The following is a 15,465-nucleotide window of genomic DNA, read 5'->3' as shown; positions in this document are numbered from 1 at the left end:
CCCGACCTTCTGCTACGTCCGACCTTGCTCTTGTCTACTCCCTTGTACCGCGCCTATCTCAGCAGTCAGAGAGGTTGAGCCGTTGCTGGTGGATACGACCTGGTTGCTACCGCCGCTGCAAGACCATCCCGCTTTGCGGCGGGCTCTGGTGAATACCAGTAGCAACTTAGAACCGGTCCGCTGACACGGTCCACGCCAATCCCTCTCTGACACAGAGGATCCACCTCCAGCCTGCCGAATCGTGACAGTTCCATTATAAAAAAAACTGAAAATCGTCCGTTAGAAAATCCCATTATAGTCTATGTACGTCCTGGTGCGTTAAGTACCAGCTCACCGGGATGTACATTTACGTCCTGCGTCGTTAAGGGGTTAAAGCAAATACTAGTATGCAACTTTTCATGTAGGTCTTGAGTGTCTTATGAAGTGTTTCCCAACCAGGGTGCCTCCAGGCATTGCAAAACTACAACTCCTAGCATACCTGGCCTTTGGCTGTCCAGGCATGCTGGGAGTTGTAGTTTTGCAACATCTGGAGGCACCCTGGTTGGGAAACACTTCATAAGACACTCAAGACCTACATGAAAAGTTGCATACTAGTATTTGCTTTAACCCCTTAACGACGCAGGACGTAAATGTACATCCCGGTGAGCTGGTACTTAACGCACCAGGACGTACATAGACTATAATGGGATTTTCTAACGGCCGATTTAAAGTGGGATTTATCCGTTTTAAAGTTCAATGTTCCGTTATAAAAAAACCTGAAAATTGCCCATTAAACAGCCGTCAGAAAATCCCATTATAATCTATGGTATTTCTACATTATCCGTTTTTAACCCGTTATAGCCCGTTATTAATAACGGACATTATTTTGTGACGGGTGAATTAACGGAAGAAATAGTGCGTGCACCGTTTCTCCCGTTACTATCTTCCATCATTAAATAACGTCTATTATTAATAACTTGCTATAACGAGTTAAAACGGATAATGTAAAAATTCCATAGACTATAATGGGATTTTTTAACGGCCGATTTTCAGGTTTTTTATAACGGAACATTGAACTTTAAAACGGATACATTTTATCCCAGTGTTTCCCAACCAGGGTGCCTCCGGATGTTGCAAAACTACAACTCCCAGCATGCCTGGACAGCCAAAGGCCAGGTATGCTGGGAGTCAGTAGTTTTGCAATGCCTGGAGGCCCCCTGGTTGGGAAACACTTCATAAGACACTCAAGACATACATGAAAAGTTGCATACTAGTATTTGCTTTAACCCCTTAACGATGCAGGACTGGTGAGCTGGTATTTAACGCACCAGGACGTACATTTACATCCTATGCATAACCGCGAGCATCGGAGCGATGCTCGGGTCATGTGCGGCAGGTCCTGGCTGCCGTCTCAGATGCCGTGAACAATACAGATCACGGCATCTGCAGCATTGCCGACACTAAAATGGATGATCGGATTGCCCGCAGCGCTGCCGCGGCGATCCGATCATCCAGAATGGCAGCCGGAGGTCCCCTCACCTGCCTCCGCTGCCTTCCATGGGTCTTCTGCTCTGGTCTGCAATCGAGCAGACCAGAGCAGAAGATGACCGATAAGGCTGGGTTCCCACTACGATTTGTAACTACGGTTCCCGTATACGGCTGGGAGGAGGGGTGGGCGGGGCTTAATCGCGGTGCCCGCACTCAGCCGTATAGGGGAACCGTATTTAATGCAGGTCTATGAGTCGACCGGAGTGAACCGCAGCCTCTGGTCAGCTGCTTTTTCGGCCGTATGCGGTTTCCCGACCGCAGGCAAAAACGTGGTCGACCGCGTTTTTGCCTGCGGTCTGGAAACTGCATACGGCCGAAAAAGCAGCCGACCGGAGGCTGCGGTTCACTCCGGTCAACTCATAGACATGCATTAAATACGGTTCCCCTATACGGCTATGTGCGGGCACCGCGATTAAGCCCCGCCCACCCCTCCTCCCAGCCGTATACGGGAACCGTAGTTACAAATCGTAGTGAACCCAGCCTAATACAGATTAATTCTATGTCCTATACATAGCACTGAACAGTATTAGCAATCAAATGATTGCTTTAAATAGTCCCCTATTGGGGACTATTAAAGTGTAAAAATAAAAGTAAAAAAGTAAAAAAATTTGAAAAAACCCCTCCCCCAATAAAAACGTAAATTGTCCCATTTTGCCTATTTCACACCCAAAAAGTGTAAAAAAAAATATATATTTTATATACATATTTGGTATCACCGCATGCGTAAATATCCCCACTATTAAAATAAAATGTCAATGATACAGTACGGTGAGCGGCGTGAACGTAACAAAAAAGTCCAAAATAGCTGCTTTTTTTTAATAACATTTTATTCCAAAAGCAAATATGGTATCAATAAAAAGTACAGATCACGGCGCAAAAACTGAGCCCTCATACCACCGCTTTTACGGAAAAATGAAAAAGTTATAGGTCTTCAAAATAAGGGATTTTAAATGTACTAATTTGGTTAAAGAGCTTGCGATTTTTTTTAAGCGCAACAGTAATAGAAAAATATGTTATCATGGGTATCATTTTAAGCATTTTAAACGTATTGACCCAAATTGTACGGCGTGAAAACGAAACCTTCCAAAATTTGCTACATTTCAGTTTTCTTTTTCATTTCCACACACAAATAGTAATTTTTGGTTGCGCCATACATTTTATGGTAAAGTGAGTGATGGCATTACAAAGAACAACTGGTCATGCAAAAAACAAGCCCTCATACTAGTTTGTGGATGAAAATATAAAAGAGTTATGATTTTTTGAAGGTGAGGAGGAAAAAAACAAAAAAATGTAAAAATAAGGCCCAAATAGGCTGAGTCCTTAAGGGGTTAATAAATTTAATTCTGGGTTCTGTTTTTTTTTTTGCCAGTGACATGCGGTGACTGTTTTCCGGTTTTGCCAAATTAGAAAATTATCATGCGGCCGTTCTGCATCAATAAACGGCCAGGAAATATAATACATTGAGATGCAAATCATTTTTTTTTGGGACTTTAGAGCATCTTTTTCCGTAACAGCTGGTGGTAAAATCTCTTTGCTGTGCTGTAGATGGAAGCAGTGGATGTTCTGTACGGATTTCTAACTAATTGTTCCAGCTACCTGCAGTCTCCAGGGATTTAATGCAGTTACAATAATGTGCACAGAGCTGATTACGTAAATATGGCAGGATGGGAAAAAAATCTCTACAAATTTCATTTTGGTAGCCAAAAAGCCCCTACACCCGTGAGTGGACAATATAATGCTGCATTATTATCACAGGATGCAGGTAGGATATTTTATTTTTATTTTTGCTTACATTTTACCATCCATTCCAAAAGAACACTCATGTATAGGCTGTAATTGTAGCGTTATGTGCATGAAGAGTAAACAGAGCAGAGCGCCATCTTTATTCTGAGAGCTGAATGTACAAGTAAATGGACAGGGGTTGCCAAAATAACTAGAACAGCAACTGCAGATGTTTCTGCTATTAAGGGATAAGACCTCCTTTTGTGCCAAGATCCATTGTACCTAGAAGTGTGAACAAGAGCATTTGTGTCCTGATCACCATCTGGAAACAAAGTCTGGACCATGGGATTGAGTTGGTCACTCTGGGCTGTTACTTTACCTTAGATGACAATGATCAGACCCAAAGACTGCCATGATATTCCACCCCAAATCATACAGGACATGCTTGACAGTGGATTTAAAGGGTACCTTTCATAAAAAATATATATATATTATAGATGAATTGATATATTATAGATTAATGTATGCAGAATAACTTTCCAATTGCATGTTAAAAAAAAATATGCTTCTTTCTATTTAATTTTCCACTTTGAAAAAATGACCACTAGGGGTCTCCCTACCAGTCCTGGCTGCAAGCCCTTTTTATAGATTTCAGACTCATGCTGGAGTTCTAAATCTCAGACAGCAGCCGTGACACCAACAAGCTCGGCACTGCTCCCTGCCTGTCAATCAGACAGGCAGGAGCCAGCAATGTGCTCATAGCACAGCAGGGCATACTCCTCATGATAGGTACTCTTTAACCCCTTAAGGACTCAGCACATTTGAGCCTTAAGGACTCAGACAATTTTATATTTAAGTTTTTCTTTTTTTCCTCCTCGCCTTCAAAAAATCATAACTCTTTTATATTTCCAGCCACAGACTAGTATGAGGGCTTGTTTTTTGCGCGACCAGTTGTCCGTTGTAATGCCATCACTAACTTTACCATAAAATGTATGGCGCAACAAAAAAAATACTATTTGTGTGGGAAAATTAAAAAGAAAACCGCAATTTAGCAAATTTTGGAAGGCTTTGTTTTCATGCCGTACAATATACGGTAATAATGACGTGTGTTCTTTATTCTTTGGGTCAATACGATTAAAATGATACCCATGAAAATATATTTTTCTATTACTGTTGCGTTTAAAAAAAATCGCAAGCTTTTTAACCAAATTACTACGTTTAAAAAAAACCTATTTTGAAGACCTATAACTTTTTAATTTTACCATATAAGCGGCGGTATGAGGGCTCATGTTTTGCGCCGTGATCTGTACTTTTTATTGATACCATATTTGCATATATAAAACTTTTAATACATTTTTTATAAATTTTTTGGGAATAAAATGTTATAAAAAAGCAGCTATTTTGGACCTTTTTTTTTTTTTTTTACGTTCACGCAGTTCACCGTACGGTATCATTAACATTTTATTTTAATAGTTCGGATATTTACACATGCGGCGATACCAGATATGTATATAAAATATTTTGTTTACACTTTTTGAGGGTGAAATAGGGAAAATGGGACAATTTACGTTTTTACTGGGGGAGGGTTTTTTTCCCATTTTTTTTTACATAGTAACATAGTTAGTACGGTCGAAAAAAGACATATGTCCATCAAGTTCAACCAGGGAATTGAAGGGTAGGGGTGTGGCGCGATATTGGGGAAGGGATGGGATTTTATATTTCTTCATAAGCATTAATGTTATTTTGTTCCAGGAATGTATCTAATCCTGTTTTAAAGCTGTTAATTTTTCCTGCTGTGACCAGTTCCTGAGGTAGACTCTTCCATAAGTTCACAGTTCTCATGGTAAAGAAGGCGTGTCGCCCCTTGAGACTAAACTTTTTCTTCTCCAGACGGAGGGAGTGCCCCCTCGTCCTTTGGGGGGGTTTAACCTGGAACAGTTTTTCTCCATATTTTTTGTATGGGCCATTAATATACTTATATACGTTTATCATATCCCCCCTTAAACATCTCTTCTCAAGACTAAACAATTGTAACTCCTTTAATCGCTCCTCATAGCTAAGATGATCCATGCCCCATATTAGTTTAGTTGCGCGTCTCTGCACCCTTTCCAACTCCGCAGTGTCCCTTTTATGTACAGGCGACCAAAACTGAACAGCATATTCCAGGTGAGGCCGTACCAATGCTTTATAAAGGGGGAGTATTATGTCCCTGTCCCTCGAGTCCATGCCTCTTTTTATACATGACAATATCCTGCTGGCTTTGGTAGCAGCAGCCTGACATTGCCTTTTTTTTGTTTTTTTTTTACTTTTATTTTTACACTTTAATAGTCCCCATAGGGGACTATTTATAGCAATCATTCGATTGCTAATACTGTTCAGTGCTATGCATAGGACATAGCACTGATCAGTATTATCGGTCATCTTCTGCTCTGGTCTGCTCGATCGCAGACCAGAGCAGAAGACCCGTGGAAGGCGAGGGGACCTCCGTCTGCCATTCTGGATGATCGGATCACCGCGGCAGTGCTGTGGGCGATCCGATCATCCATTTTAGTGACCGCGATGCTGCAGATGCCGTGATCTGTATTGATCCCGGCATCTGAGGGGTTAATGGCGGACATTCGTGCGATCGCGGATGTCCGCCATTACCGGCGGGTCCCTGGCTGCTATCAGCAGCCGGAACCTGCCGCACATGACATGCATAGGACATAAATGTACGTCCTGGTGTGTTAAGTACCAGCTCACCAGGACGTACATTTACGTTCGGCGTCGTTGAGGGGTTAAGGCTCTATTTGGTGATCTCTTGACATACACATCACGAATTGTGAAAGCAATGAATTTGGACTCATCAGACTATATCCCATTTTCACAGGTTTGTGTGTTTTAGTGGAAAGGATCATGGTTAGAATCAGGACTGATGCGCCAAAATTGAGGTAACTGTCATAAAATATGCCAGTTACCGTATATACTCGAGTATAAGCCGACCCGAGTATAAGCCGAGACCCCTAATTTCAACCCAAAATCCCAGGAAAAGTTATTGACTCGAGTATAAGCCTAGGGTGGGAAATACCTCATCCCCCCCCTGTCATCATCCAGACCCGTCATTAACATCCTCATCATCATCCCCTTGTCATCATCCCACACATCCCCCCTTCATCATCCCCTTATCATCCCACACATCCCCCCTTCATCATCCCCTTATCATCCCACACATCCCCCCTTCATCATCCCCTTATCATCCCGCACATCCCCCCCTTCATCATCCCCTTATCATCCCACACATCCCCCCTTCATCATCCCCTTATCATCCCGCACATCCCCCTTCATCATCCCCTTATCATCCCACACCCCCCCCCCCTTCATCATCCCCACACCCCCCCCCTTCATCATCCTCTTCTCATCATTCGCCCTCAGTGGTCTTCAACCTGCGGACCTCCAGAGGTTTCAAAACTACAACTCCCAGCAAGCCCGGGCAGCCATCGGCTGTCCGGGCTTGCTGGGAGTTGTAGTTTTGAAACCTCCAGAGGTCCGCAGGTTGAAGACCACTGCGGCCTTCAACATCATCCAGCCCCCCTCTCACCCCCTTTAGTTCTGAGTACTCACCTCCGCTCGGCGCTGGTCCGGTCCTGCAGGGCTGTCCGGAGAGGAGGTGGTCCGGTGGGGAGGTGGTCCGGGCTGCTATCTTCACCGGGGGCGCCTCTTCTCCGCGCTTCCGGCCCGGAATAGAGGCGTTGCCTTGACAATGACGCAGAATTACGTTGGCAATGAACGCACCTCTGCGTCGTTGTCACGGCAACGTGACTATTCTGAGGCCGGGCCCGAAGCGCTTAGAAGAGGCCTCCCCGGTGAAGATAGCAGCCCGGAACCAGTATCCCACCGGACCACCTCCTCACCGGACAGTCCTGCAGGACCGGACCAGCGCCGAGCGGAGGTGAGTACTCAGAACTAAAGGGGGTGAGAGGGGGGCTGGATGATGTTGAAGGCCGCAGTGGTCTTCAACCTGCGGACCTCCGGAGGTTTCAAAACTACAACTCCCAGCAAGCCCGGACAGCCGATGGCTGCCCGGGCTTGCTGGGAGTTGTAGTTTTGAAACCTCTGGAGGTCCGGAGGTTGAAGACCACTGCGGGTGGGGGAGTTCACTCGAGTATAAGCCGAGGGGGGTGTTTTCAGCACGAAAAATCGTGCTGAAAAACTCGGCCTATACTCGAGTATATATGGTACCTCAATTGCCATGAGCCCCTGTGATAAATTTGGTGCCATTAATTATTTTGGTCAGCATTAATGCCAAAACCAGCAGAACTGACACTGAAAGGAATTATTAGGCCAGATTCACACTTCCAAAGCTTTGGAAGGAAAAATTTGGAAGCTTCTGAGTGCGTTCACGCCAACTAAAACAGTTGGCGTTAGGACTGCGTGGACATTGTCATCCCCAAGAAACTTGTCTACATCTAAGCTACTTTGCCATTTATGAAGTGTGTGCTCTTTTTTGATAAATGTGGAGGAAATCCACATGACGTACACACAGGCAACCGAACTTGATTTTCACAGACAATGATACATTTTCTGTCAAGATGTTTGAAATCATCTCAATCATACACTAATGAAAATAAACCCTGGTACCTTTATGTTGAGGTTTGTGTTAAAGTTTTTCATCAATGTTTGGTCCATGCTGCGCCCTTCATTTATTTTATCAATCAGGCATTGAGCACGGCTCTGCAGCGCCTCTACATTGGCGTCCAAAGAAGCAAAGTAATTGAAAGTCTTCCCTTCATTGGTGCTGCTGGTGGTTGCTGCATCAGGTCCAGGACTGGATAAGGAGGAGCCCGACTTGCTGCAAAAACAATAGAAAACTCCACTGTGACTTATGCAGTTAATCCTAATGCAAAGTGCATTAATGGCCAGGGAAGACATTGCATTCTGAGATCCTATATTCTTTCAGTCTTACAAGGTTACTGTTTATTACAAGCTGAAATTGTAATATACAGGAACATTCCCCCCATGTTTTGTCACAAAAAAAAAAAATAACTCAAATATAATGCAATGTATATGTCACGATGCCGGCTGGCAGGTAGTGGATCCTCTGTGCCAGAGAGGGATTGGCGTGGACCGTGCTAGTGGATCGGTTCTAAGTCACTACTGGTTTTCACCAGAGCCCGCCGCAAAGCGGGATGGTCTTGCTGCGGCGGTAGTGACCAGGTCGTATCCACTAGCAACGGCTCAACCTCTCTGACTGCTGAAGATAGGCGCGGTACAAGGGAGTAGACAGAAGCAAGGTCGGACGTAGCAGAAGGTCGGGGCAGGCAGCAAGGATCGTAGTCGGGGGCAACGGCAGGAGGTCTGGAACACAGGCTAGGAACACACAAGGAAACGCTTTCACTGGCACAATGGCAACAAGATCCGGCGAGGGAGTGAAGGGGAAGTGAGGTATAAATAGGGAGTGCACAGGTGAACACACTAATTGGAACCACTGCGCCAATCAGCGGCGCAGTGGCCCTTTAAATCGCAGAGACCCGGCGCGCGCGCCCTAGGGAGCGGGGCCGCGCGCGCCGGGACAGGACAGACGGAGAGCGAGTCAGGTACGGGAGCCGGGATGCGCATCGCGAGCGGGCGCTACCCGCATCGCGAATCGCATCCCGGCTGGAGACGGTATCGCAGCGCACCGGGTCAGTGGAGCTGCCCGGAGCGCTGCGGTAGCGAGAGAGAAGCGAGCGCTCCGGGGAGGAGCAGGGACCCGGAGCGCTCGGCGTAACAGTACCCCCCCCTTGGGTCTCCCCCTCTTCTTAGAGCCTGAGAACCTGAGGAGCAGACTTTTTTCTAGGATGTTGTCCTCAGGTTCCCAGGATCTCTCTTCAGGTCCACAGCCCTCCCAATCCACCAAAAAGAACCTTTTTCCTCTGACCGTCTTGGAGGCCAGTATCTCTTTCACTGAGAAGACGTCAGAAGAACCGGAGACAGGAGTGGGAGAAACTAATTTGGGAGAGAAACGGTTGATGATGAGTGGTTTAAGAAGAGAGACATGAAAGGCATTAGGAATACGGAGAGAAGGAGGAAGAAGAAGTTTGTAAGAGACGGGATTAATTTGGCACAAGACTTTGAAAGGACCAAGATAGCGTGGACCCAGTTTGTAACTGGGGACACGAAAGCGGACATATTTAGCGGAGAGCCATACCTTGTCTCCGGGAGCAAAAATGGGGGGAGCTCTTCTTTTCTTATCGGCAAACTTTTTCATGCGAGATGAAGCCTGTAAAAGAGAATGTTGGGTCTCTTTCCATATGGTGGAAAGATCACGAGTCACTTCATCTACAGCGGGCAAACCAGAGGGCAAGGGAGTAGGGAGGGGGGGAAGAGGGTGACGGCCGTACACCACGAAAAATGGGGATTTGGAGGAAGATTCAGAGACTCTAAAGTTATACGAGAATTCGGCCCATGGTAGAAGATCTGCCCAATCATCCTGGCGGGAGGAAACAAAATGTCGTAAATAATCACCCAAGACCTGGTTAATTCTTTCTACTTGTCCATTGGATTGAGGATGATATGCAGAAGAAAAGTTTAATTTAATCTTGAGTTGTTTACAGAGAGCCCTCCAGAATTTTGACACGAATTGGACGCCTCTATCCGAGACTATCTGTGTGGGCAACCCGTGAAGACGAAAAATGTGTACAAAAAATTGTTTAGCCAACTGAGGCGCTGAAGGAAGACCAGGAAGAGGGATGAAATGTGCCATCTTGGAGAATCGATCAACGACCACCCAAACAACAGTGTTGCCACGGGATGGGGGTAGGTCTGTAATAAAATCCATACCAATCAGAGACCAAGGCTGTTCAGGGACAGGCAGAGGATGAAGAAAACCAGCGGGCTTCTGGCGAGGAGTCTTATCCCGGGCACAGACAGTGCAGGCTCGCACAAAGTCCACGACATCCGTCTCCAGAGTCGGCCACCAATAGAAGCGAGAGATGAGTTGCACAGATTTCTTGATGCCTGCATGACCTGCGAGATGGGAGGAGTGACCCCATTTGAGGATTCCGAGGCGTTGGCGTGGAGAGACGAAGGTCTTTCCTGGAGGAGTTTGCCTGATGGAGGCTGGAGAAGTGGAAATCAGGCAGTCAGGAGGAATGATGTGTTGCGGAGAGAGTTCAACTTCCGAGGCATCCGAGGAACGAGAGAGAGCATCGGCCCTAATGTTCTTATCGGCAGGCCGAAAGTGAATTTCAAAATTAAATCGGGCAAAGAACAGAGACCACCTGGCCTGGCGAGGATTCAGCCGTTGGGCAGACTGGAGATAGGAGAGGTTCTTGTGATCGGTGTAAATAATAACTGGAAATCTTGATCCCTCCAGCAGATGCCTCCATTCCTCAAGTGCTAATTTAATGGCTAGAAGCTCTCGATCCCCGATGGAGTAGTTCCTCTCCGCCGGAGAGAAGGTCCTAGAAAAAAAAACCACAAGTAACAGCATGCCCGGAAGAATTTTTTTGTAGAAGGACCGCTCCAGCTCCTACAGAGGAGGCATCAACCTCCAATAGGAAGGGTTTAGATGGGTCAGGTCTGGAGAGCACGGGAGCCGAAGAAAAGGCAGACTTGAGCCGTTTAAAGGCGTCTTCCGCTTGAGGAGGCCAAGACTTGGGATTGGCATTTTTTTTGGTTAAAGCCACGATAGGGGCCACAACGGTAGAAAAATGTGGAATAAATTGCCTGTAATAATTGGCGAACCCCAAAAAACGTTGGATAGCACGGAGTCCGGAGGGGCGTGGCCAATCTAAGACGGCAGAGAGTTTGTCTGGATCCATTTGTAGTCCCTGGCCAGAGACCAAGTATCCTAGGAAAGGAAGAGATTGGCATTCAAACAGACATTTCTCTATCTTGGCATAAAGTTGATTGTCACGAAGTCTCTGAAGAACCATACGGACATGCTGGCGGTGTTCTTCTAGATTGGCAGAAAAAATCAGGATATCATCCAGATATACAACAACACAGGAGTATAAGAGATCACGAAAAATTTCATTAACAAAGTCTTGGAAGACGGCAGGGGCGTTGCACAGGCCAAAGGGCATGACCAGATACTCAAAGTGTCCATCTCTAGTGTTAAATGCCGTTTTCCATTCATCCCCCTCTCTGATGCGGATGAGATTATAAGCACCTCTTAAGTCCAGTTTGGTAAAGATGTGGGCACCTTGGAGGCGATCAAAGAGTTCAGAGATGAGGGGTAGGGGGTAGCGGTTCTTTACCGTGATTTTATTAAGACCGCGGTAGTCAATGCAAGGACGTAGAGAGCCATCTTTTTTGGACACAAAGAAAAATCCGGCTCCGGCAGGAGAGGAGGATTTACGGATAAAGCCTTTTTTTAAATTTTCCTGGATGTACTCAGACATAGCAAGAGTCTCTGGGGCGGACAGAGGATAGATTCTGCCCCGGGGTGGAGTAGTGCCCGGGAGGAGGTCAATAGGACAATCATAAGGCCTGTGAGGAGGTAGAGTCTCAGCTTGTTTTTTGCAAAAAACATCCGCAAAGTCCATATAGGCCTTAGGGAGACCGGTTACAGGGGGAACCACAGAGTCACGGCAAGGGGTACTGGGAACCGGTTTTAGGCAGTCCTTGAAACAAGAGGGCCCCCAACTCTTGATCTCCCCAGTGGACCAATCCAGGGTTGGGGAATGGAGTTGAAGCCAGGGTAGTCCAAGGAGGATTTCGGAAGTGCAATTGGGGAGGACCAAAAATTCAATCTTCTCGTGATGAGGTCCGATGCACATTAGAAGGGGCTCCGTGCGGAAACGTATGGTACAGTCCAATCTTTCATTGTTTACACAATTGATGTAGAGGGGTCTGGCGAGACTGGTCACTGGGATGTTGAACCTGTTGACGAGAGAGGCCAAAATAAAATTTCCTGCAGATCCGGAATCCAAGAAGGCCATAGTAGAGAAGGAGAAGGCAGAGGCAGATATCCGCACCGGCACAGTAAGACGTGGAGAAGCAGAGTAGACATCAAGGACTGTCTCACCTTTGTGCGGAGTCAGCGTACGTCTTTCCAGGAGGGGAGGACGGATAGGACAATCCTTCAGGAAGTGTTCGGTACTGGCACAGTACAGGCAGAGATTCTCCATGCGGCGTCGTGTCCTCTCTTGAGGTGTCAGGCGAGACCGGTCGACCTGCATAGCCTCCACGGCGGGAGGCACAGGAACGGATTGCAGGGGACCAGAGGAGAGAGGAGCCGGGGAGAAAAAACGCCTTGTGCGAACAAAGTCCATATCCTGGCGGAGCTCCTGACGCCTTTCGGAAAAACGCATGTCAATGCGAGTGGCAAGATGGATGAGTTCATGTAGGTTAGCAGGGATTTCTCGTGCGGCCAGAACATCTTTAATGTTGCTGGATAGGCCTTTTTTAAAGGTCGCGCAGAGGGCCTCATTATTCCAGGATAATTCAGAAGCAAGAGTACGGAATTGTACGGCGTACTCGCCAACGGAAGAATTACCCTGGACCAGGTTCAACAGGGCAGTCTCAGCAGAAGAGGCTCGGGCAGGTTCCTCAAAGACACTTCGAATTTCCGAGAAGAAGGAGTGTATAGAGGCAGTGACGGGGTCATTGCGGTCCCAGAGCGGTGTGGCCCATGACAGAGCTTTTCCAGACAGAAGGCTGACTACGAAAGCCACCTTAGACCTTTCAGTAGGGAACTGGTCCGACATCATCTCCAAGTGCAGGGAACATTGGGAAAGAAAGCCACGGCAGAATTTAGAGTCCCCATCAAATTTATCCGGCAAGGATAGTCGTAGACCAGAAGCGGCCACTCGCTGCGGAGGAGGTGCAGGAGCTGGCGGAGGAGATGATTGCTGAAGCTGTGGTAGTAGCTGCTGTAGCATCACGGTCAGTTGAGACAGCTGTTGGCCTTGTTGCGCTATCTGTTGTGACTGCTGGGCGACCACCGTGGTGAGGTCGGCGACAACTGGCAGAGGAACTTCAGCGGGATCCATGGCCGGATCTACTGTCACGATGCCGGCTGGCAGGTAGTGGATCCTCTGTGCCAGAGAGGGATTGGCGTGGACCGTGCTAGTGGATCGGTTCTAAGTCACTACTGGTTTTCACCAGAGCCCGCCGCAAAGCGGGATGGTCTTGCTGCGGCGGTAGTGACCAGGTCGTATCCACTAGCAACGGCTCAACCTCTCTGACTGCTGAAGATAGGCGCGGTACAAGGGAGTAGACAGAAGCAAGGTCGGACGTAGCAGAAGGTCGGGGCAGGCAGCAAGGATCGTAGTCGGGGGCAACGGCAGGAGGTCTGGAACACAGGCTAGGAACACACAAGGAAACGCTTTCACTGGCACAATGGCAACAAGATCCGGCGAGGGAGTGAAGGGGAAGTGAGGTATAAATAGGGAGTGCACAGGTGAACACACTAATTGGAACCACTGCGCCAATCAGCGGCGCAGTGGCCCTTTAAATCGCAGAGACCCGGCGCGCGCGCCCTAGGGAGCGGGGCCGCGCGCGCCAGGACAGGACAGACGGAGAGCGAGTCAGGTACGGGAGCCGGGATGCGCATCGCGAGCGGGCGCTACCCGCATCGCGAATCGCATCCCGGCTGGAGACGGTATCGCAGCGCACCGGGTCAGTGGAGCTGCCCGGAGCGCTGCGGTAGCGAGAGAGAAGCGAGCGCTCCGGGGAGGAGCAGGGACCCGGAGCGCTCGGCGTAACAGTATACAGTGGGGATCAAAAGTTTGGGCACCCCAGGTACAAATTTGTATTAATGTGCATAAAGAAGCCAAGGAAAGATGGAAAAATCTCCAAAAGGCATCACATTACAGATTAGACATTCTTATAATATGTCAACAAAAGTTAGATTTTATTTCTATCATTTACACTTTCAAAATAACAGAAAACAAAAAAATGGTGTCTGCAAAAGTTTGGGCACCCTGCAGAGTTATTATCTTGTACTGCCCCCTTTGGCAAGTATCACAGCTTGTAAACGCTTTTTGTAGCCAGCCAAGAGTCTTTCAATTCTTGTTTGAGGTATCTTTGCCCATTCTTAATTACAAAAGTCTTCCAGTTCTTTGAGATTTCCGGGCTGTCTGTCATGCACTGCTCTTTTAAGGTCTATCCATAGATTTTCAATTATGTTGTGGTCAGGACATTGTGAAGGCCATGGCGAAACCTTCAGTTTACGCCTCTTGATGTAATCCCCCGTGGATTTCGAGGTATGTTTAGGATCATTATCCATTTGTAGAAGCCATCCTCTCTTTAACTTCAGCTTTTTCACAGATGGCATCAAGTTAGCATCCAAAATTTGCTGAAATTTTATTGAATCCATTTTTCCTTCTACTCATGAGATGTTCCCTGTGCCACTGGCTGCAATACAACCCCAAAGCATGATTGATCCACCCCCATGCTTAACAGTTGGACAGAGGTTCTTTTCATTAAATTCTGTTCCCCTTCTTCTCCAAACGTACCTTTGCTCATTCCGGCCAAAAAGTTCAATTTTAACCTCATCGGTCCAAAGAACTTGTTTCCAAAATGCATCAGGCTTGTCTATATGTTCATTTGCAAAGTTCAAATGCAGATTTTTGTGGTGAGGATGTAGAAGAGGTTTTCTTCTGATGACTCTTCCATGAAGACTATATTTGTACAAGTATCTCTTCATAGTGGAATAGTGTACCACAACTCCAGTGTCTGCCAGATCTTTCTGGAGGGATTGTGCAGCCAAACGTGGGTTTTGAATTGTTTTTCTCACAATCCTACGAGCTGTTCTGTCTTATATTTTTCTTGGTCTTCCAGATCTTGCTTTAACTTCCATTGTTCCTGATGACTGCCATTTCTTAATTACATTCCGAACAGAGGATATTGACATCTGAAAACATTTTGCTATCTTCTTATAGCCTTCTCCAGCTTTGTGAGCGTCAACTATTTTCAGTTTCAGATTTCTAGACAACTGCTTAGAAAAACCCATGGTGCTGATTGTTGGGGCAAGGTCAGATGAGTCTGGGCATTTAAAACCTTTGAGATTGACATCACCTGTTCTTCCCAGATGATGATTAAGAGCAATCCATGACACTGGTAGGTCTCAGCTTTGCAAAGGGAGCAGTGCATGCTATAAATTCTGCAGGGTGCCCAAACTTTTGCAGACGCCATTTTTTTGTTTTCTGTTATTTTGAAAGAGTAAATGATGGAAATAAAATCTAACTTTTGTTGACATATTATAAGAATGTCTAATCTGTAATTTGATGCCTTTTGGAAATGTTTCCA

The 15,465-nt window shown here is 46.7% G+C and overlaps 2 protein-coding genes across 3 annotated transcripts in view; one reads left to right on the top strand and one right to left on the bottom strand.

Annotated features, from left to right (window-relative positions):
• SYCE2 (synaptonemal complex central element protein 2) overlaps positions 1 to 15,465 on the bottom strand; it is a 38,864-nt gene that overhangs the window by 879 nt on the left and 22,520 nt on the right. For both annotated transcript variants that reach the window (XM_056570454.1, XM_056570455.1), the window contains exon 3: positions 7,867 to 8,077. In XM_056570454.1, coding sequence (XP_056426429.1) covers positions 7,867 to 8,077 — 211 coding nt within the window. The remainder of the gene's footprint in view (positions 1 to 7,866; positions 8,078 to 15,465) is intronic.
• The window catches only part of LOC130367748 (uncharacterized), a 47,721-nt gene continuing 35,232 nt past the window's right edge, over positions 2,977 to 15,465 (top strand). The window contains exon 1 of the transcript XR_008892155.1: positions 2,977 to 3,289. The gene's annotated coding sequence lies outside the window, so the exon portion shown is untranslated. The remainder of the gene's footprint in view (positions 3,290 to 15,465) is intronic.

Source organism: Hyla sarda, chromosome 4 (assembly GCF_029499605.1).
Source record: "Hyla sarda isolate aHylSar1 chromosome 4, aHylSar1.hap1, whole genome shotgun sequence".
Taxonomy (NCBI): Eukaryota; Metazoa; Chordata; class Amphibia; order Anura; family Hylidae; genus Hyla; species Hyla sarda.
The sequence above is the reverse complement of the archived record's forward strand: the minus strand, read 5'-3'. Positions and strand labels throughout refer to the sequence as shown.